Genomic DNA, 21,884 nt, shown 5'->3' with positions numbered 1-21,884 from the left:
GCAATTCCCAATTCGATTAGCATTTGCAATCACCATTAACAAAGCTCAAGGTCAATCATTAGAAAAATGTGGTATAGATCTTAATACTGATTGTTTTTCCCATGGACAATTGTACGTTGCATGTTCGAGGGTCAGTAAACCTGACAATCTATTTATATGCAGCGATAATTGGACAGTGAAGAATGTTGTATATTCGCACGTTTTACGCAGTTAATTTGTATTGTATCTATCTGTCTATCTATCTATATAAAAACGAGTTGTGTGTATGCATGTTTGTTTGTTTGTAAAAAGAGCGTTTGCATATGACGTCATTATTAGTACATACGGCTTTGTATATGCACAGACAATGGGAAAGCCAAGAATGTTGTATATTCGCAATTTTTACGTAATTTAACTCCTGCAGACGAAATGAATGCTTGCCTGAAAAATTCTAATTTATGGCACACGTAAAAATATTAAAATTATCTACAAATATGCGTGTCCGATTGCAAAACGATGACTCTGGTCAAACATTTTCAGATCAATTGCTGGCAATTGGAAACGGAAAGCTCTCAGTAGTGGGAAAGCCAAAAATGTTGTATATTCGCAATTTTTACGTAGTTTGAAACACATATATAAATCTATCTATATTCACAGGTGGGACACAGGGACAAAACTACGATGGCGCGTAACTAATATGGCGCGTAACGACTTACGCGCGCGGGGGGGGCTTGGGGGGGGGCGCGAAGCGCCCCACCAACTAGGTGTTGGGGTGGCGCGAAGCGCCACCCCAACAGCTAGTTGTGGATAAAATAAAACTTACCTACCTACCTACCTACCTACCCACCTACCTGTCGATTAAATGGTTTCGTCCCTATTTTGAACTTTTATATTTTCACCATGGAAAGGCAGTTTGGTCTTTGAAGTTATCTAAGCATGAAGTTTCAAACAAATTGGCGTAGAGGAGAAGTGTACAGAGCTGCATCAGCCTCATGTGACTTGATGCTGGAATACGTTTCAGTAATAGCAGTGCACTTACCGAGATGGTGAAGTTGGTAACAATCCAGACTACTCCCAGTACTGTAACAAAACAGTCATACTGATTTCGACGAGATTGCCAGTATCCACGTGGGGTAAATGCTGCAATTTTTACCACGACTTCGAAAACGAAAACACAACTGAAAATTGAACTGACCATGGCCAAATGGGTTGTATAGTCTTCTTCAGCCCGCCACTAGAAGGCGATGAAAAGAGTATGTACTTTTTACTATATACCAGTTTCTATTTGACTCCTTGAACTTTAAATTTCTGCAAAAGCTATGTAGCATTGTTATTGAATGTTTCTTCAGAATTTTGGAGGTATGGTTTTTTATAACGATAGAAGGAACCTTTTTGTACAGGTTTTGCTGAGAGCCATCATGTACTTTTTATGAGTTTAGACAATTAATGTTTTTTGGAGGGACATGTATGGTTCTTTGGGAGACAGTTAAAAAAGCAAGTCCCTTGGTCTCAGGACACTTGAGATATGTTGAAATGACTGACATTTTGAAAATTTAAATTCTTCATAGAAAAAGCTACACATTTTTCACAAAATTTGCATTGAAAAATATTATCATGAAAACTCCTGGTCACTTGAAGGAAACGAAATATTTTAAAGTCAAATCACGATTAAAAACGATAAAATTTTACTTAGTTCCATATGCTTTCAATCTTTGACAGGAGACTTTTTGTTAATAAATTTTTTTAACTAAACCTACTGTATCTGTCATTTAATATTTAAAGCTCAAAACTAAAGAGACTTCTCCCATGTCTCCATGAAAGGTGCGAAGGTACACTGGAGCCACTTGGAAATACAATTTATCGATAATCATCTCACTTCCTAGAATTTTACTCCAATGCAGCAAGGGTAATTCAACTGTGGAAAAAATCAACAAAGTGCGTTACTTACGAGCTTTTAAAACTCAACTATCACACGACTATCACACGATATGCTAAGCAGAGAAAGAATACGATAAAAAGAAGAGGAAGAGAACTCTACTAAACAGAGAAAACAAGCAAGTTTATTCGACTTTGGAGAAGAAGGTTATAACTCTTGAATTAAAAGTGTTTAGGGTTGGTGACTCAACCGGTGTACTTTCTTTTTTTCTTTAATATCTAGATGGCTTCAAAGGAAGACGGCGTCACACCTTTCCATCCACTATTGTCAAGAAAGCTTGGCTGCTTCAATCTTGAAATTATTCTATTGTCTTTAGAACACTAACATACTGAAAAAAGTTCTATGATGAAGTATTGGCATGGTCAAATCTTCCAAAAGAGACTTTTAGGTACTGAATGGTAGTTTTAGGACCTTCCTGGAGCTTGTTCCAGTTTTAGAACTTTTGAGGGCTTAAGGAATCTATTAGCATCTTTGTAATGTATGAATGTCTCTCACCCAAATGACTGCTTTAATTAAGTAAATAAAAGCCATTCATTGCTGTTTCAAAGATTGTGAATTTCCCAACTCAGTGGAGACCAACTGATGTAAGTTGTAGTTTATCTATGAATTAGTTTTCTTTCTTTGGTCGTTCAAAAAAGCAAATTCTGCTAACGTATTTTTATTTTCAATCTCTGAGTTTTTAAAGTTACTTTTACAGCTGAGACAGGTTGTTCTTTTCTGGAACGGTTTGCTGTTTTCAGGAATAAACGGGTTGCTCTTTTCATAAACGGGTTGCTCTTTTGTCACCATTCATTTCCAGGAACGATGTCTGAAAAGGAATTTTAGCTAGGAATACTTCAAGGTGATTCGCTTTAGTTCTGAGATAACATAGCTATGTGGCTTGACAAAATTTACGAAGGGAAACTTTGCTTAAAAAGTATGTAATCAGATTATAGCTAAGCTTAGTTTTAATTATGTTACTCACAGAGACACTAAGAAGAGCACTATTCAATAGAACCATCAAGGCCATGAAACGCTTGAACATAATATGCTGTGTGACATCATAAGCAACAGCCCTCCATGACTGGCTGTCAGGGCGTGGTGGCAGGTGTAATGGCTGGGCAATTTTTAGTCTCTTCTTAAGGTCACACCTGAAGAAAAATGAGATAATCATGCCAAGCAACATGATGTAATAAGGATTTTATTGCAAATATACTAAAAAATAACTACAATTATATCGATCTACCCTAACTATTTCTCAAAAGTATTATCAAGGTAACTAGGTTGATTTTCTAATCTAGATTTTGATTTATTTTGCACAAAAACGTACTTTAGAATACATATTTAACGGCTAACTTCAGCCACTGAAGTAGGTACCTGTGATAGGAGACCCCCCACCTCATTTCCTAAATATAGACATCTTCAACCTTTTACTCGCATTAGTTTAGAGAGCAATCCCAAGTTATGAAAGGCTCATCATCGTAAGATAGTTGTATTAATATGAGTAAACATCAACAATAAAACATGAATAATGAACATTAATCTACACGAGGAACAAGCCATAGCATTAAATATAATTTGTTTACCATCTCCTTTGATCCACTGTCAATAGAGCTGTTCCTTTGTTTTCAGAATAATTGGCGATGACAACGCCAACAAACAGCGTCAACCCGATCATGCAGCCAAGAAACACAAAAATATGAATATAGATGGCGTGAAGCTAGAATAAAATTTTAGATAAATATCTAGAGACAATTAAATAAAAAAGATTATAAACCTATAAAAATGAAATTGTGAATTTAAGCCATATACAAACTAATTTAAACCAAAACAAAAGAAAAAACAACAAACAACAAACAACAAACAACAAACAAGAAAAACGTTCAAAACAACAAAGTCCCTTAATTGAGTGGTAGGGACTGAGGTAAGGTAATAGCATGAGGAATTGATATCTGACCTCAAACATTAGACAGATATTTTTGGAAAAATTTGAAGAAGATTTTGAAGGTTCAGAAGCAGTGAAAGTTATGGCCTCTCTTGCATGGCCTCTCTTGGCCTCTATCTGACCTCAAACATTAGACAGATATTTTCGGAAAAATTTGAAGAAGATTTTGAAGGTTCAGAAGCAGTGACGGTTATGGCCTCTCTTGCACCAGTGGAAAAAATCTTAAATAGCCTCCCCCCTGTCTCCCGAAAAAAATCGGGCTAAAATTTGTCTAAATTTTCATGTATTCACCAAATTTTCCATTTATTTAAATCTGACTTTTCTTACTCTAGCATCTGCAAAATTATTAATTTTCTCGTCCCAGTTTATTACTTCTAATTCTTCGTGTTCGATGCCCAACGCTAAATCATTTAACTTACAACTTCGAGTTAATGACGAGGCTAAAAGATTTAGTCACTCCTGGCTCATAGTCGGTCTGAAGAACGTAAATATTAATTTAAGTTTACCAAAAGACCCTTCATTACTGCCCACCGACAATACAACCGATAATAATATTTGATAGGCAACTCTTATGTTTGCAAAGACCCCTTCATCTCTGTGTTGCAAAATTGATTCTAAGAACATGAAAATCAATTAAATTTGGTCTACTAACTCTCATTTTCAAGGAATATGAAGATATGAAGATCTTCCAACCCTAACCAAGGAAGACCTTTTTTTTAGACCTAGACGGTTGGCCGAAAAGGATAACCTTTGTCAATTTACCATCTTCATCGGCAGAGCGTGCCCTAGCCATCTCAAACTTTTTTCTCATAATAGCCCTAGAAAGCGGGATTCTTCGTATATCCTACTGTTTGAAATACGATCAGTCAGTCGGGTATCCAAAAAAATTCGTATGAAATTTTTATGGAAAACATCAAGCAAACCATTACATTAATTATATCAATATTTTCACCCCTAATATTTTTTCCACGCCTAGAGAAAGCACCCCCTCTGCCGCGTCCTTAAACCACCTCTGTTCAGAAGGTGCCAAGGACTTGCAGCTCGAGCCTCTGCTTGTAGGTCCACGACATAGACAACACAGTAGCTATGACTAATGTAGAAGTGACGCACCCTCTAATTATCATCATCAATTTTCCAATCACCCACTTCGTGTGGAACGGATTTTTGAACAATCAAAGACGGAAGCCAAATACCCTCGAATATTCGAATGGTCTATCTTTAACATATATAGTTTGGTTGGAACATGATGAGCCTGTTAAAGCCTTGACCATGCAAGGAATGTTAGTCTTTATGATTGGAGATACAAATTGGGCCTCAGGTCCTCCACCGCTCTTTCCTTGCCATTTTTTTTTATCAGAAAGGTTGTTTATTTGTAAAATTTTTAAACAAGAATCTTTCAAAGATTTCGTGCAGTCCTGGGGCAGAAGCAATCCCATTATATTGCTATTCTGTGGACAAAATCAGTCTAAAAACTGTCTAAGTTTTGCTTTGGAGCTATGTAGATTTAAAGCTTAGTTTGCTGCAGAAACAAGCTAATTAGAAGTTTTGGGACAAACTTCATGGCTATTTGAAGTTGACAAGAACAAGGAGCTAAACCCCGAACAAGGAGCTAGCCACTAAGCCAAAGCTGTTGCATTTCGATGACACGGTGTAAAAATCGACGAATCTTGAAACAGCATAAAAAAATGAGCTAAATTCAAGCTACAGACTGACTCGATACAGAATCGGATTTAGTCTGAAACCCCTAGTGAATACTCTCCCGTAAGGATTTGACGACTACAAAATAAAATTGTGGAACGAGAAATATTCATTTACTCGTAAGGTATCCTTAAGGTAAGATAAGTGATTGGCTGGTAGCTACAAACACATACCGACTATAATTGGTAATTGATAAATACTAGTATGTAAGAATTGGGGATTAGTCAGCGTAAAGATTTAGTAATTGAGCAGATTATTATACCCAAAAATTAACTTTTAATGAAAAAAATCTTCATATGCAGTTACAAGTTTTTGGTAGTAGTGGAAACCAAATAAAAAACAAACACACAATATAAAAATAAGCAAAACAAATGTACCAAACAAAAATATACCAAAGTTAAAGGTCAAAGGTACCAAACATTTGAAGAAGGTATACCTTTCTTCTGAAGCTGCAAAGCTGAAGCTGTGACTTTGAAGCTGAATTCTTAAGGACAAATGCCTTGTTTCGCTCATTTATTTCCGCAGTTGAACGTAACAACACTGACAAAAATACTGATATAGCCCTAAAAATTTCACAGTTTGAAAAAACCGGAAGAAAATTCTTATAAATTTTGGTTTTCATATATAATTAGACCTACAATGAGCCCAACAAGCCGAAAATATTTTTATTTTGATGCCTTTAGAACTTCAAGAAGTATCAATGTCCCCGTTATTTTTAAAAATGTGGAATCTAAAAGAAGATATCAAATCCAGAGTAAATATTTTAAAAATTAATAAACATTGAAAATTCGAATAGTCACTTCTTATGATGATATAAGGGAAAATTTTAATATATATTTTTTATGACGGGAATATATTTTTATTCTTTTTTATTTTGATTATAGCGTTGTCAAATAGTCGCCTTTGCCCCTTTCCTAGTCGGACACTTATCAGTGTCCGACTTAAACTAACCCTCTCAGTGTACATTATGTTTTGTGCGGCATTAAATATCTTAAATATAAAAAACTAAAATCTCACCGGTCCAAGTGTCTTTATGAGGACGTCTCTGATGTCAAGCCAACCCTTAAACGATAAAACTTCAAACAATGCTAACATTGCATTGCCTATGTTGTCAAAGTTGAATCTGCGTGGGTTTGACCTTCAAAAACAATATCTTTTGATAAATATTCAACAAAACTACTGACAATTAAAGAATTCCGTTGAAAATAAATGTGCAATTTTCTAGAGATACTTAGGATTCCAATGAAAGTATGGACTAAATCAATTAGGGAATTCGGTTTTTATTGTTTATTTTTTCAGAATTCTTGCAAATTAAAAATTCCAATTTGCAGAAATTTTAATTTTCGCAAATTATAATTATAAAAGTGAAAGTTTTATTGGTATTTTACGTAAAATAAAATCAGAATCAAAGCCAGAATCATAATCATAAAATTAGAAAAAAAGAAAACAGTGAGAAGAAAAAAAAAAGTAAAAAACAGTTAATAAGAAGAAAATCTCTTTGGTAAAAACAAGAATATAGAACTCAAAATACGAAGAAAAAAGAGTTGAACTTAAAGTATGCCAAAAAAAGAGATTAAAAAAAGTTTAAAATAAGTACCGATGAAAGAAAGGTCAATAAGTGAAGTTAAAAAAAAGAAGAAGCCCATTCTTTCAGGAAAGATTTAGAGAATTGTGAAAATGATCTGCGACGAAGTAGACACAAATTTAAACTATTCATAAAACCACGCTACTTATCCATTTACAGACTTTAAGATTGAAAAATTAAGATATGATGTATTAAACTGTATATTTTATTTATTTCTTGTTTTTGTATTCTTCTTTATACGCTGCGTTTAATCGAACTTTAACTTCTCTTTTCCCGTTGATGGCTCAGACGTGGAGTCCAAATATTCATACTTCTATTATTTGAAGTTTATTGTTGCTTTTTATCTTGTTTTTAGTTTTACTTAAATTGTCCCCGTTTTTTCTTTCTTAAATTCGGGAGATAAAATTCTTTCAAAACTTTCCAGTAGCAACAGGGATCGTCGTGAAAGTTAAGGAAGACTACGAGGCAAAACAGGTTCATTAGTCTGGTCATTTATATGGAGAAAGAGATTTACTCTTTGCTTATTTATTCTTATATTTGTTTATTTGTATCTGAAAGTTTTATTTAAAGTTTAGCAGTTGTTGAAACCATGTAGCTGATTCGCCTTACCAATATATTTCATAGCAATTTTTAATAGATTGTCTTTTTTTGTGCCTCACTGTTGTCAGGTGGATACCTCAAATGCAGCAACTCTTTGCCATATTTGGCAGATATTGTTTTATTTTTGAACACTATTCGGTCCAATATTTAATTTATTGTTTGATATAGTTACGTTTTTGTTATATTTTGTACGCCTTTTTCGTGCTCACCTTTAAGTATTGGGAGGGGAATAAAAAATTTGGGGTTGTCAATTATATTAAATTCAATTGAAATTTAAACAATGGCAATGCTCAGTTATGCCAGAGGACCGTAGAATCAACTAAGCGAAACTGGCTTAGGAAATGCAGCTGTTGTGCGTGATTGACCCAGAAAATATATAAAGTCTATTTTAATTTTTTTCATCTGGAAAAGAAGGTATTTCTTTAGGTAGTTATCTTACATACATGGCTAAAACAAAAGTGTAAAAACTGTAAATTTACCAGTAAGCCTTATGCCTTTTATTTATTGTATAGGCGTTTTTGGGCCATAAAGATAAACTTGTCAACCCTGATCCAAAGGAAAAATAAACCGAATGTTCACAGATAAGGGTGGTATTGGGTTATGCACTTTAATGAGACACATACCCCGATGTACTATCGGAGTTGCTAACCCCTGATACCCATCTAGTTCGTCTAACGACAGCCCTAGCCCAACGTGCTATTAGACTTGCTAGTCTCTTGTATCCAGCTATACTCCAACCACAGCGATAATATTTTTCAGGAACATTATATGCATATTTTCTCGGTGAAACTATTTCAATGACTTTGACGACAGTCCCTGTAGCGTTATCGTAATTTTGGGACAATAAATAAATTACTCGAAAAGCTTGTCAGCTCCTATTTCTAATTGAAACAATGCTATAAATACAAGCGCACAGTACTCTCATCATTGCTACGACACACAAGGTGATATCTCAACTTCCGGAGGTAAAATATTTCCTGAAAAAAAGCCAGCAGTAATTTTCTGGTGAAATGAGCCTTTGGATACAGTTGGCCAGCCGCAGAGTACCCATTTGACGAGCAAAATGTGACCATTGGAGTAGAAGTTTGATGCTGAGTTACTTAGTATCCCAGTTCCGCATAGACATTCGATGAGATGTTCTAATTTTTAAAAATAATTGGTTTTACACTACTGCAACTTCAAGAAGTTAAAAGTGATGATATGAAGACAAGAGCCCACTATGTAGCAGTTGAAATTAGAAAGGATTGTCGACTAAAATTTGAGTGGGATAGGATATTAGTAGATATGTTTTATCGTCGAGTAAATTTAAGTGGGAAGAACAATTATGTTTTGCAGCAAAAGTGAATACAATACATATATCCAGACTATGACATGGATTGAATGCAATGTTAAGTACATTGAGGACAATGGATTGACTCATCTCATGAGGAAAGAGCGAAAATATAAATTATTTTATAATTACATTCCTGACAATAAGAAACGTATATAGCTACTAAAAAACAATACATTTACCAAACACGAGGAACCAGCATTTGAGGATGAGACTCCCCTTCTCCCAAACCTATTTTCATTTTTGTGACGAAAACTTTTCGCATGAAAACACCCACACACTTATCTCTGTCCTTAATAGTAGAATCATTACATCTAGCTAATCTTCCCCCATAGAGCTGAACACCATAGAGGGCAAAAACAAACATCAAAACAATTAGAAGAATCGATACCTGAAATAAAAAAATTATCTTCTAGATTATCATGATTCAAAGAAGCCACAGCCGCCCTTGACTTTGGATTTACTAGAGAAAGGATAAAATTATTTTGGACATAAGACCTTAAATTAAGTATTTTTTTCCAAGACCACACTGCATTTCTATGACAAACAAATAAACATTCAAAACGGGAATAAACTCATTTATTAGACAGTGAAAACAGATGCAAAGGTTATCTGTTTTTCCTTTAAAAATAGTGTTTTCTTCTTTAATATTACAACTTTAAATTCACAAGTCAGGTAAAGTATTACTTTAATGAACCCTGCTGGTGAACTCTCTCAGACAAATCTAATAAATGAAGAATAAACTATTTGTGAACCGGAAGTATATTACCAAGAAGTAAATATGTTTGTTTTAATGCGTTAGTATTTCTGCTGATGACGGTCCCTCTACCTGTGATCAAAATTTCCAGGCTTTTATATTAAAATTGTATAGACAGATAAAGGGGAGTTGGGGGGAGGAGGTATTTTGGAAGGTTGGGTTAAGTAGAGAGGATTTGAAGGCTTATTTGGATTGGAGGGGAAATGGATTTTTGATTGGGGAAAAAAGAAAGTATCAAGGGAGAAAAGGGGAGAAGGTAGAATCTATTGCTTGTCCTATGTGCGGATCTCAGGATGAAAGTTTAATACATTTTGTGTGTGAATGTGTCGAATTGAATGATTGGAGGCGTGAGATGTATGGTAAAGAAAAATTGAATGAGATATGGATGGTAGATAGAATGAAAGATACAAATTTCCTGAGTATTAAAAGGATAGCAAGGTTTGTCAGGATTGCAGCGGTGCATCGGGAGCGTTTTCTTTAAATAGTTTTAATTTAATGTAGTTAATTTGTTGTTTGTGTATTGTGTAATTTTCCTATGGCCCATGGGCTTTTTTCTGGAATAAATTATTAAATTAAAAAAAATTAAATATTTTGTTTTCATGGTCTAATAGATGGATTTATCCCCATTTGATCGTTTATTTGTTTGTTAAGAATCAAAATAAAATAGAGACATATGGACGCCATTAAATGAGGATTTAAATTGCGTATAGCAAGAATGCATTTGATTGGCTATATGAGCATTCTACCATTCATTCCTTTTCTAAAGTTTGTATATAATATGTATTTTGTAAGCAAGAACTAAACACTTGAGAATCTTTTAAAATAGCTTTTTTAATCCCAAACGACACGGAGGGTTGGGGTCACTTGAAAGGAAGTGATTTAGTGGCTAATAATAACCGCAGCTAATAATAATTTTATTTTAAGACACAGAAGTTTCATAATTGCACACAACTTGTATCATTAGAAGTGGAAATTAGAGATGGCAGTATGGTATAAAATAATTTTAGGGACTGATGTTTATCTAAATATTCTTTTGAGCGGCAAGATACGCTCTACAGCCAATTAGTCTTGTATAATACCATGTTGCCACTCATATTTTTTATTTAATATTTGAGTTTTATTCTTAACTAGCGTAGACAACTTCATTACTTCACAAAAAGCCCTGATAACTTCAGGGTCTTTTTGGTCGAAGCATTAGAAGTAAAAAAGTTTAGCATGATCGTTTTTAACTTATAAATGTTCTATACTTTAAAATCCTGAAGTTGTTCAACAAATAACACATACTTTAATAATCATCTGTCCCAGAAAATATTTCTCCCATGCAAAACTGAAAAGAAATTTGGAGAAGGGAAATTCGTATACTTTACCGAATCGCTACCTGATTTTTACCGAATTGAAAAAAAGAAATATTGACCTTCAAATATACTTTAATATAGAGAGATCATAAAATATGTATGAGATCATAATTAGAGAAAATTTCGTCGAGTTTTCACTCCTTTCTTCTTTTGAACTATCTGAGACCAGTCTTACTGGTCCAAAAAATTAAAATCAAATCAAAAAATCAAAATAAGCTAGTAAAAAAAAAAAAACGTAACCAGGATTTTTGTTGGGGGGAGGGTTTGGAAAGGGAGAAGAGTACAAAAGAAACATTAAAGAAATTTTCTTGGGGGGAGGGTGCATTTTCTACAAGGGGTATTTTTTGGCGGGGGGGGGGGGGAACACCGACCGCTGATGGATCATTGGTGGTACCTTTAATTTTCTATGACGCACTGATGATCTAATATTTTGTAATACACTTGGACAAGAGTATTCTCTGAAGTGATTGCTAAAATCATAGCTACAAATATTTTTTACCTGCTATTGACGAATGTAATAATGCGAAATAGATTGATATTAGCAAATATGAGAAGTGATGAGCCGATCGAAAGAACGAGGAAAAGTAAAAAATGGCTGAACATAGGGGAATCATTGCAATAGTAATTTTCTTTTACATGCACTTTAATTCCTAGGATTTAGATGCCGCCCCTCCACCCCACGGCTGGAAATGACAGGCTTGTTTAACCCCTTTAAAGACGTCTAGAACAAAATTCTGGTCAATATATATTGTAACAAAAATATGTTTCATGCCTGAAAATATTGATTGTAAGCCGACATCTCCGCTCACTATGACCACAGATAGGGACAGTGCCTTAAGAATTCCTGAGGCAGTTTTTGCCATAGAAATACTTTCACTGGTAATACCTGTGTTGACCGTAACATTGTCATATTGCTTTAGCTTCTTGGACACCGTAAACAAGCCTTCAAAGAATAGCAAAATGACATATTTCGGTGCTTCCTCGAGATCGCTATGAATACGACGAACATTATTTTTAAAAAGGTCTTCCTTAATTTTAGCGTCACATTCACAGTATTTGAAGGTTAGACGCTTTGTTCTGGTTACAGAAACATTATGCTTCTTATCAACACTTGACACAGGTTCGTTATTGTGACATTTGTGACATTTCAAAGCAAATGTCACAAGAACTACCATCCAACCTAATTTCACAAAACCACGGGTTCGTTACTCAGAAGAAATCTGACTATGCAAAAATTTCTACTTTGCCTTTCTTTTCAAAACCTGTTTAAAACTGGCCGATTGACTGACAAAATATAGCCTAATAATTTTTTGTTTCATGTTTCCGAAGGTGCTGAATACCCAACTTGGGTAAGATAAAGGAATGGTTACTCCAACTCATAAGAAGCTTCGAGGGGGGGGGGGACAAATTTTCAGAACAAATTAAATGGGAGATGAAATAATAATTATACAGAATACTAAAAATTCCCATCAAGTCGGAATTTCAATTTTGTTTAAAACGAAAAAAAAAAACAACAACAAAAAACGTTCAATTTGACAAGTTGTTTGTCAGTCGAGTGAAAAACTATACGTACTTGTCTGTTAAACAGAACACACCCAATAAGTGAAGTTAGGTTGCTCCTAATGAAATGTACCATAACATGATGATATTGTAATACTTTAGAAACAAGGTTGTGGAAACTACAATAGAGAATTATGGAAGACAGGTCGCACCAAACGTATTATTTCAAACACCTAAGCTAATCCCTGCCACCTCTATATACTAAATATTTAATAAGAATATGCATATACTGTAGTTTTTCTCACTCAAAATAAGCAAATCATAACCGATCCCAGAGAGGCATTCCGGTTTCTGTCAGATCTTACACAGCATAATTCTTAACTGTGTTCCGTTTATAAGACAAGTACAAAATCATCTTTCGAATTTCTGGAGAAACTTATACTTTCCTCCTAATTTAACAGAGAATTTCCAGCAGAAACCTAAAGATATCCGTTCAAGCATGTTTATTCAAATAAAATGACTCTAAGAAATGACTATTGGTTCGACAGTCTCCAGCTTAGTATGATTTACTTATTTGTTTCATCAAAAAAATATGGAGGTAAAAAGACATCATTAAATGGTTTTTTGTTCCATAGCCTAATGACTTTCATGAAAAATCAATCGCTTAATTGGTTGAAGTTTCTGTGCAAAATACAAGATTTTACTTTTTTTCAATTTTTTTTCGTAATATTGCATTTTGAATTCTCTGTTATTTTATCCATTCAACTGCAATTCTCCATTAACCTTCTCACTTGGATTTCTGACTAATATCCAAACTACATAGTCAAATAATGAGTGTGAACCAGGTGAAATGCTTGGATCTTATATTACAAGTACAAAACCAATGCAATTCAATACAAGGATGGCCTAATGCTGGAATTATACAAGTTCGGTTACGGAAAAGATAGGAGGCAAGAAAAAACTTTGACAGATTTAGTTACAGGCCAACCAACAAGTAGAACAACCGAATTTGGTTGTTTTAAAACTGCCTACAACAAACAAGTTTGCGAATGTCAAATGAATTGCATTGGGAGTCCAATGGATTGTAATGAACATGTTAAATCACCCGATTTGCAAGCGAGCGAAACTAACGGAATAGAACTACTTGAAAATTCACCAATTCAACTCCAAAAGGAGCGCCGTAGCTCCGCCTCGAGTTAAACAGGGATAGACCCGTGCAATCGCCTTGATTGACTAAAACCAACACCTTTTGGCGTTTGCATTAACTTTGATTCAGAACAAATCATATAATGAGTGACATAGTTATTGGATTATTGGACAGTTTAGTTGAAGAAGATTATGACCGTGAGAGGCATGGAAGGAAAAAATAAAGCCTCACTCGCGAATATCCTTTAATACAAAAGAATATCCTTGGTAGCAAAGCACTTGCTGGAGACGACGCAAGCCGCTAGGCGTAACGTCTTGGACAATGAATAGTGGAAGGTCGGTTTCTGTGAGAGAGACAAAGTAAAAATATCATTTGGTAGAAATACGCGACTTCCTATTAAAAGATTTAATAGTAAAGGATACCAGAATTGTGTGGTCCCGTTTGAAAAGTTGGAAATACCAGTTGCCTGATCTGTTTCTACCTCCCGAGGGGATCTCAAAAGTAAGCTAAATAGGGGGAATGCAAAAACGAAATGAGGCTCGCTGCAAATGTATATACGAAAAAACATTCTGGATCTGTTTCCAAGAAACGGGAAAATTCTAGTTGATTGACTTTTGGTTATCCTGGAAAGGGGTTAGGTTAGGAAAATGAAACTTTCAGGGATGAGTCTAAAGGCTAAAGTACGTCCTGGGAAGGTATTTAGAAATACCCACCTTCACTCCTTCTTCCTCTAGAGGGCCCTGACCTTTGATGACCTTTAAAAATATGTGTGTTATAAAATTCAAACCTTTCAAAATAGATCTTCTACTTGAATGAGGTACAACAAAATTGTTTTATGCTTTAAAACTTTGCTCAATCCCAATTTGCAAGGTTTTAAAGATATGCAAATACATTTCCTAAATTCTGAAAAAAGGACATTGTTATGGCTCAGAATTCTACTCAAATAAAAGGGATTGCATTTTCAGAACTGAAGGCAGAGAAAAGGCAATTGTTAACTAAAAATTAAAGTAAAACGTTGTTTTGTCAAAATTTCAATAAGTTTAGACCTGTCATGTAGGCGAATTTCAGGGCTCTCTAGAGGGAGAAAGAGTGGAGGTGGATACTTCAAAATACCTTCCCGGGAAATAATTTAGCCTTTAGACCCATCCCTGAAAGTTTCATTTTCCTAACCTAACCCCTTTCAAAGAAAGCCAAAAGTCAATCAACTAGAATTTTACCCTAGAAACAAATAGCTTAATCTGAAAATTTAGTCTAGTTGCAAACAAATCAATATCTGTTGACTGACATACCAACGAAATCAACTAATAAGTATTGTAGAATCCAATTTCCATTTTTTCCATTATCAAATTTTTGTGATGCTTTATCCACGATATTAGCAACTCTTGGCACATGATCTGCAGATTTGCCTAGCAATTCTAGCTGCCAGACCCTATTTGCAAAATAATTACAAAACTCAAATTTTGATCCTTCCATTTTATTTATGTAAGCTGCTGTGGTTATATCGTCTGATCTGTACTTTAGTTTTTAACGATTCCACTTTCCGATAATATAAAGGTCCTAATTCCACTGCTGGGAAGGTTGAAACAAGAACACCAAGAGTTTCGGCCAATTCTTGAGTCGTAGTCGATTCTTGACTGAGAATTTTTGAAACCAAATCTAAAACTTTTTAAATATTTTTTTTCCGGCAGGAAAATACGCATTGATCGCGAATCTAACAAAAAAAAACCCGAACTTATATTTATTGACTTGAAATGATAACTGACTTTCCCGGATGAATCACAAAGCCCTGCTCTGACACTAATTTCACTATTTCATACACATTGTTTTGACATTCTAAATATGACCTTCCCAGATGAAGAGGAATGTCCAGATAAACAACCGACCAATATCCTTTTCGTCGAAGCAGGGAAAAGTTTTCTAAGAACCATTGGGGCAGATGATAAGTCGTTACATAACAACAATCTGCTTCAAGACAAAGCCGCATTTGATCGTCAAATTCAACAGGACATGAATAATAAATATCGACAAGGTCGACAGAGGCCATATAACAATTTTTTGTCATTAAAAGATCCGCAGACTGAACACTTTCCATTTACATTCCGGTAACATTCAACCCTTTTATTTTTTTTTTTTTTAAATTCAGAATAAACCGAGAAGACCCATTTTTCTCCAGGACAATTTCCCCGTGTTTTTCAGAAGAGGCCAGATATCTCCTCTGTGTAGAAATTTTTCCGTAAATCTCCCTCCCCCTAGACTAAATTTTCCCCCGTGAGGAACATCTCCCGTAGAAAATTCCCCAACTTCTCCTGTGGAAAATTACCCCACGAAAAATCATTCGACAATTCCATCCCTGCTGAAAATTTCCCCGTACAATTCCCCCTTGACATTTCCGCATGTAATATTGAGCAGGCGCTGAGAAAGTAAGAAAAGCAAAAAGAATTTTGCATAGAAATTATGGCAAATTCCCTATGTAAAATTTCTCCTGGAAACCTCACCCCGAAAACCTCCCTCCCACCAAATAATTTCTATGTGGAAAATCTCCCCAGCAGAAAATTCACTCCCCTCTCCTTTGAAAAATCTCTGTAATACTTCCCAAAACAAATGCTATACAGAAACAGTGGGTAAATTCCAAAACTTTAACACTTTCCCCAGTGGATGTGTTGGAAGGGGCATGTTATCCCCAAAGGTATAAAGGCCGACCAAAGTTCTGATCAGACGACTTTAAGGGGAAAGGGGGCATAAGAGAGAGGCTAATTTCCCTCTTATATTTTGATCTATTAATAAAAGCGCTAAAACTTACAATTTTCTTTTGAATAACACTTCTCTTGATCCTCCATAACCATTGGTTCGATGCGGTTACTCATGAGAAAAAAAAAAGTAAGCGCTCGTTCGTAATCTTTCTTCTAGCAAAAAATACTCTGTTCCACATTTTTGCAGAAGGGATCTTGAACTTAAATTCTATGCTAGGGTTCTCTGATATGCTGTATCTGAAGGTGCAATTTTCATTAAGATTCCCTGACTTTTTACGGGTGTCCCGCCTTTTCCATAAATGAGGCCAATTTTCTTGACAGATGATATAAACTTTAACGGAAATTAATTTAGAATGATTATAAAAAGCCAATTATTTTGATGTATCTATTGACATCGAAGTTCTGTCTTTTTAGTTTAGGTTGCTAATAAGCGTAGTCGCTCCTTACATACATTTTGCCATCACGAACCGTCTGATATTTTCACCGTGAAATTTAGTCTAGGTTAATAGTCCTGCTCAAAATGTTTTACCGTAATCTTTGCTGAATTGAGTTCCAGTTTTGACCTCGCATAACATAAAATAGTGCCTCTAACCTACCCAATATTAAATTGTTGTAGTGCAATTAATCGTGATTGAAGCTCATAAAGTAACAGAAATTCACGGAATCTAGTATTTTGCGAATCCAGACCCTGAGGCCCCAGGTGAGCCCACACTCATTGCCGTATCAAGGAAGATTATAATGATTTTACCTCCCTCCCCCTCCCCCAGAATGTTGTCTGACTAGTCAAAATGTAACTTAAATGCATATAAACGAATTTTTTGATGCGTTTGTTAAAGCTTTTTGTCACAGCATTCTCCCTCCCAACCAAAGAGAAATCCTAAACGCACTCTTACCTACACTCCAAATCCTCTTAGGTCTTGAAATGCTGGCTGTCGCTCAAAATAAATTCTTAAGCACGAATTTCCAAGTAGTTATCTACCTTTGAATCTGAACGTTAGGCTTATCCCCACTCATCTTTGAAATTACCACATTTGAAAAACCAAATTTATTTTCAAATTTAGAAGATCACTAAGCCCATAAAGTGAGTTTAATATTGATTTATGAATAATTTCCAGATGAAAAATCCCTTAAACTGATCCGTGCTATTTCGTTTTTATTAGTAAGCATTAAGAAAGCATTAATGAACTTTTATGCTTTCAACATCGGCCGACATAACTCGGCCGAACATCGGGAACAGTAACGTTGGGACTATAGATACACATGACCAGGGAAATTATTAAACCTATCAGAAAACAGATTTTTCCTGTGGGCTGGCAGGTATGTTGCAATAATCTACATTAAACTTCGAAAATGCAGATGCAGTTACTTTTCTCTATTAGGCTATAAGCAAAGAAATCATTATTTACTATTTGGAAAGCAACAAAACAATCAAATTAAAATAAATGATTTACCAGTGGTGATGCAGTGTCATATGCAGCGCAATAGCGCTACCTAAGTAAAGAACGATGTTAGGACAACGTAATTTTTTTTCTTTTTAGATCATGTCACTTTATATAAAAGGAGTTGTTGTAGAAACTTCAAAAAGGCTTCATTCGATTGAACATTGAGAGGAATCGGGCTCTTTTTAATAGTCAAAAGGGATTGAAGGGCAAATGCCCCCCTGCCCATCATTTCCCAAACACTTCCAATCAAAACTTTGAGATAACAATTTTATTCAATATAATTGAAAGGTCCGCAAATTATGTCTTTGAGGATGATAACCCCTCCCATAACAGGTCTCAGGATAAGGGTTGTAAGTATAAGGTTTTATCGAAAGCGTTGTCGTAGAAACTTGAAAATGGGCTCATTTGATTTGGAATTGAGGCCACAAGGCAACTTCAAGGCAACAAGCCACCATAATAGATAGAATTGCTTCTCTGTTCTTATATCCTCCTGTTACAATCAGAATTCTATAGCTAATATTTCGAAACTGATTGGAAAGCAAATGCTCCCACCTGCCTATCATTTTTCCAACCACTTACGTTCAGAAGTTTTATATACTCATCTTGTTCAACGTAGTTGAAAGGTCTAAAAATTATACGAATCTGAGCAAAACTTTGAGATAACAATTTCACTCAAAATAGTCCAAAGAGCATACAAAAGTGCCTCTAAGGTTGAGGCACACTCGAGTGCCCGGGGATAGGGTTGTAAGTCATGCCCTTGGTAAATATAAGATTTTCATGGAAGTGGTGATTGCATGGGGCTCATTTAATTTGAAATTTGAAGTTATAGCACCCGTTTTAAGAGTAAAAATATCTTGAAAAGAATGTAATATTCGAATTTCTTATGATGGGAATTCTCACTAACCTCCCAATTTAAAATCCACTTGCTTTGAGATGAGTCTCACTCTTTAAGAAGTGGCCATTTACTTAATTGAAGCACATACTTAATTAGATTACAGATTCTTAAATTTTAGTGTAGTTTTAGAAGAGCGTTTTGTTTTAAGTATTACAGTGTAAGAGATAATTGGATTGCTTTTTTCATTTAGCTCGAAAACAGCAATCCTCATCGCAAACCTTATGAGCAATGGAAAAACCGTAAAATAAAAAGAAAAAGAAGAAACTCTCTGCTTCTCAAAGTTTTAGAGCTCAGTTTTTTAAAACTATTTTCCAGTTTCACTATTTAAAGCTTTCTTCTTGTTTCTCAAAAACACAATACTTCTTCATATTGTCTAATTTGTAGAAGTTATACAGGACCTAAGAAACTGGGATATTGTCGGATTATACATACCAGAAGTATTTCCTTGAAACCTCGGCACAGTTCGAACACTACACGTCTCATATGAGGGACCAGTACGAATATTCTTAGAGGTCGTAGACATCTCAGTATCATCAGGATTTGTGCTCCTGAATTCTGTGGGACGTATCTTGGTTTCCAAACTAGCAACGTTAAGCTTACCTAAAGTGAAAGTCCATATACTTCCAAACTAAGCATCTATAGCAAATTTCTACATGCCAAACTTAATGGGTACCCGTTGTATTCCTAGGTAGCCTTAGCGCTGTGTACATATTTTTTTTATGCTGAAACCGTAAGTTACGTGGCCTTGAGCATAAAATTTCATGCCTAATAAAGTCCTTCCAAACTGCGGTAACGTGAACAAAAAAACGAGCACAGCTGTAGTTTAAAATCCTCAGAATCATTATAAGAAAAGGGTCTTTGAAAAAATAGTGGTATGGCGATTAAGATTCAAGCTTAGATTACAACAAAAAAGGCGTTCTAGAAGATTTTATAAAATTTGCTTTGATTTATTGATAATTCTTCCAGAAATGTCCGTTTTTTTGTCAAAATTCTAAGTAGAGCTTGAATCTACGTGGAACTACCCATTTTATGGATAGAATTTTTCCTTGAGATTATATAATATAATATGAAGTACTGAGTTATGGTAGTGAGATGTAAAAGAATTATTATATGGCAACATAAGAATATGTGGCAACAACGTAGGCCACTCACATTTTCTTCCTCACAATACACTGACAATTTTGTTTTTATATTGTTTCTTGTCTTTTGTATCATAAACGTTAATCTTGTGATGAGTCTAGATCAATTATATGGTTGATTTTTTAGTTTCGTAATAATATCCCATTTTGGGATATAAAATGCTAGGAAGTGTATTGATATTATTTAGAAAGATATTAATTTTTCCCTCACATTAAAACATATCATTCTAATAACCTGCTTGTTGCCAAAAGTATTTTGCCCAAACACAAAATAGAATTTTCTATTCGACCAGAAGATATATTTTCAATAAACAGGTAAGCAATATAAGGAGAGAAGGAGAGAGGCTGAGAACTTCAATAGAAAAACTGGTAATATACAGTGAAGTAGGTAAAGCACAATACCTTGTGCACTCTTTGGCTGCACGGGCCTTACAGGTGACTCCATATAGGTAAAATGGAATAGTTTTCTTCATTTTGAATTAAGAACCTTATGTTTTAGAATAGTTTTAAAAGTTAATCAAGATAGAGAAATAAATTGACTCCCAAAAAAGTAAGTGCAATAGATACAGGGCAATAAGGAAATTCTTAGTTTGTTTCAGCTAGTTTTTAAATCTGGTTTTCTTCTTGTAAAGACAAAATAACCATTATGTTCAACTATTTGAGAAAAAGATTCACCTTTAGCAGTAGTAGTAGAAGCAGTTTATTTGTAACAAAAAATTTATTACATTTTGGGGATCTAGCTATCTAGGTCCTTAGGTTCTCACATCAGCTCTGCAGTCTGTTGCTACAGCTGAGTTCGAACACTGAGTCCCGTGTTACCAAGTTGATATAAAACCATCTGCGCCCCACAGTACACTTGGGAACCTAATTGCATTTTAGGCATCTTAGGCATCTAGTGGTAGTAGTTTATTTGCAACAGGAATTTTATTGCACTCGACACATTTTAGGTATCTAGCTACGTTTCATAGGTCCTTGACCGCCAAAGTTTCTGCAAAATTTCTCGCGTAGCTTACGTATTACCTTATTCCTCGGTTTCATAGTCAATTCGAATTGATAATTGTATGAAAACAGCGATTATTCTTCCCCCCTTACAGATTGATTTTGAAGCTACAGAAAACATGAGAATTACTAGGAGCACGATACAGGGAGTAATGGCGGTAAGCGAAATTCCGTCAGGTCACAGAAATGAAAAAAATACTTTGTCCGGTAGAATGAGACCTTACGTTGTCTTTTAAAAGCAAAATTTTTCTACTGTCTCTTTCTTTTAGTGGTCGTGTGGTGGTTCGAAACCCAACTAATTTGCAGTGTGGTAGCGTCTCAATCATCAAGGTGCTCAGTCAATATTTTGCGCTTTTTGTACTAATTGCCGTTGTCATCACTTCTCGTGCTTACATCGTCGCTTTTTCTTTTGTAGCGGTGGATCTCCTATTTCTCCTGCTTCATCTCTCCACCTCTTTTTCTTGATGCATTGGCTAATTTTTGTCTTTTATTTTTCTTTTTGCTTTATTAGTTTTGTTTCTAAGATTGAACAATGTGCCTATGTAGGGGATAAAAATTCAAGTGACGACGAGATGAGCGTAATTGTTCCCTCTAGAATTTTAGAATACCTCTTTTGATATTCTCCTATGAAAATTACGATCTCTCTAGGTTTCGGAAAAAATTTTTAGTATCTTCATACAAAAAATAAATAAATACAGCTTTCCTATATTTTTGTAAATAAAATCTTACTAGGAAAGTAAATACATCCAAGAAGCCAGCACAGTCCTTCAGTAAAGCACGAGGAGTGAAGATGAGTCCATCAGCTAATACCTTCAGCGTTAACTCCAAAGCCATACAAATACAGAAAG

General features: G+C 34.9%; 1 protein-coding gene across 1 annotated transcript; it reads right to left on the bottom strand.

The window, feature by feature from the left end:
* Positions 1 to 1,018: 1,018 nt before the first annotated feature.
* Positions 1,019 to 21,878, bottom strand: LOC136043206 (sodium leak channel NALCN-like; the record flags this gene model as incomplete). The annotated part of the gene is made up of 7 exons (XM_065728137.1): positions 21,766 to 21,878; positions 19,331 to 19,498; positions 9,235 to 9,443; positions 6,555 to 6,675; positions 3,481 to 3,614; positions 2,880 to 3,045; positions 1,019 to 1,213 (listed from the first exon to the last, which is right to left on the bottom strand). Coding segments are annotated over exons 1-7 (1,098 nt in total), but the record flags the coding sequence as incomplete, so codon positions are not given.
* Between the last annotated feature and the right edge of the window lie 6 nt (positions 21,879 to 21,884).

This window comes from Artemia franciscana, unplaced genomic scaffold (assembly GCF_032884065.1).
Source record: "Artemia franciscana unplaced genomic scaffold, ASM3288406v1 Scaffold_3679, whole genome shotgun sequence".
NCBI classification, from domain to species: Eukaryota; Metazoa; Arthropoda; class Branchiopoda; order Anostraca; family Artemiidae; genus Artemia; species Artemia franciscana.
The sequence above is the reverse complement of the archived record's forward strand: the minus strand, read 5'-3'. Positions and strand labels throughout refer to the sequence as shown.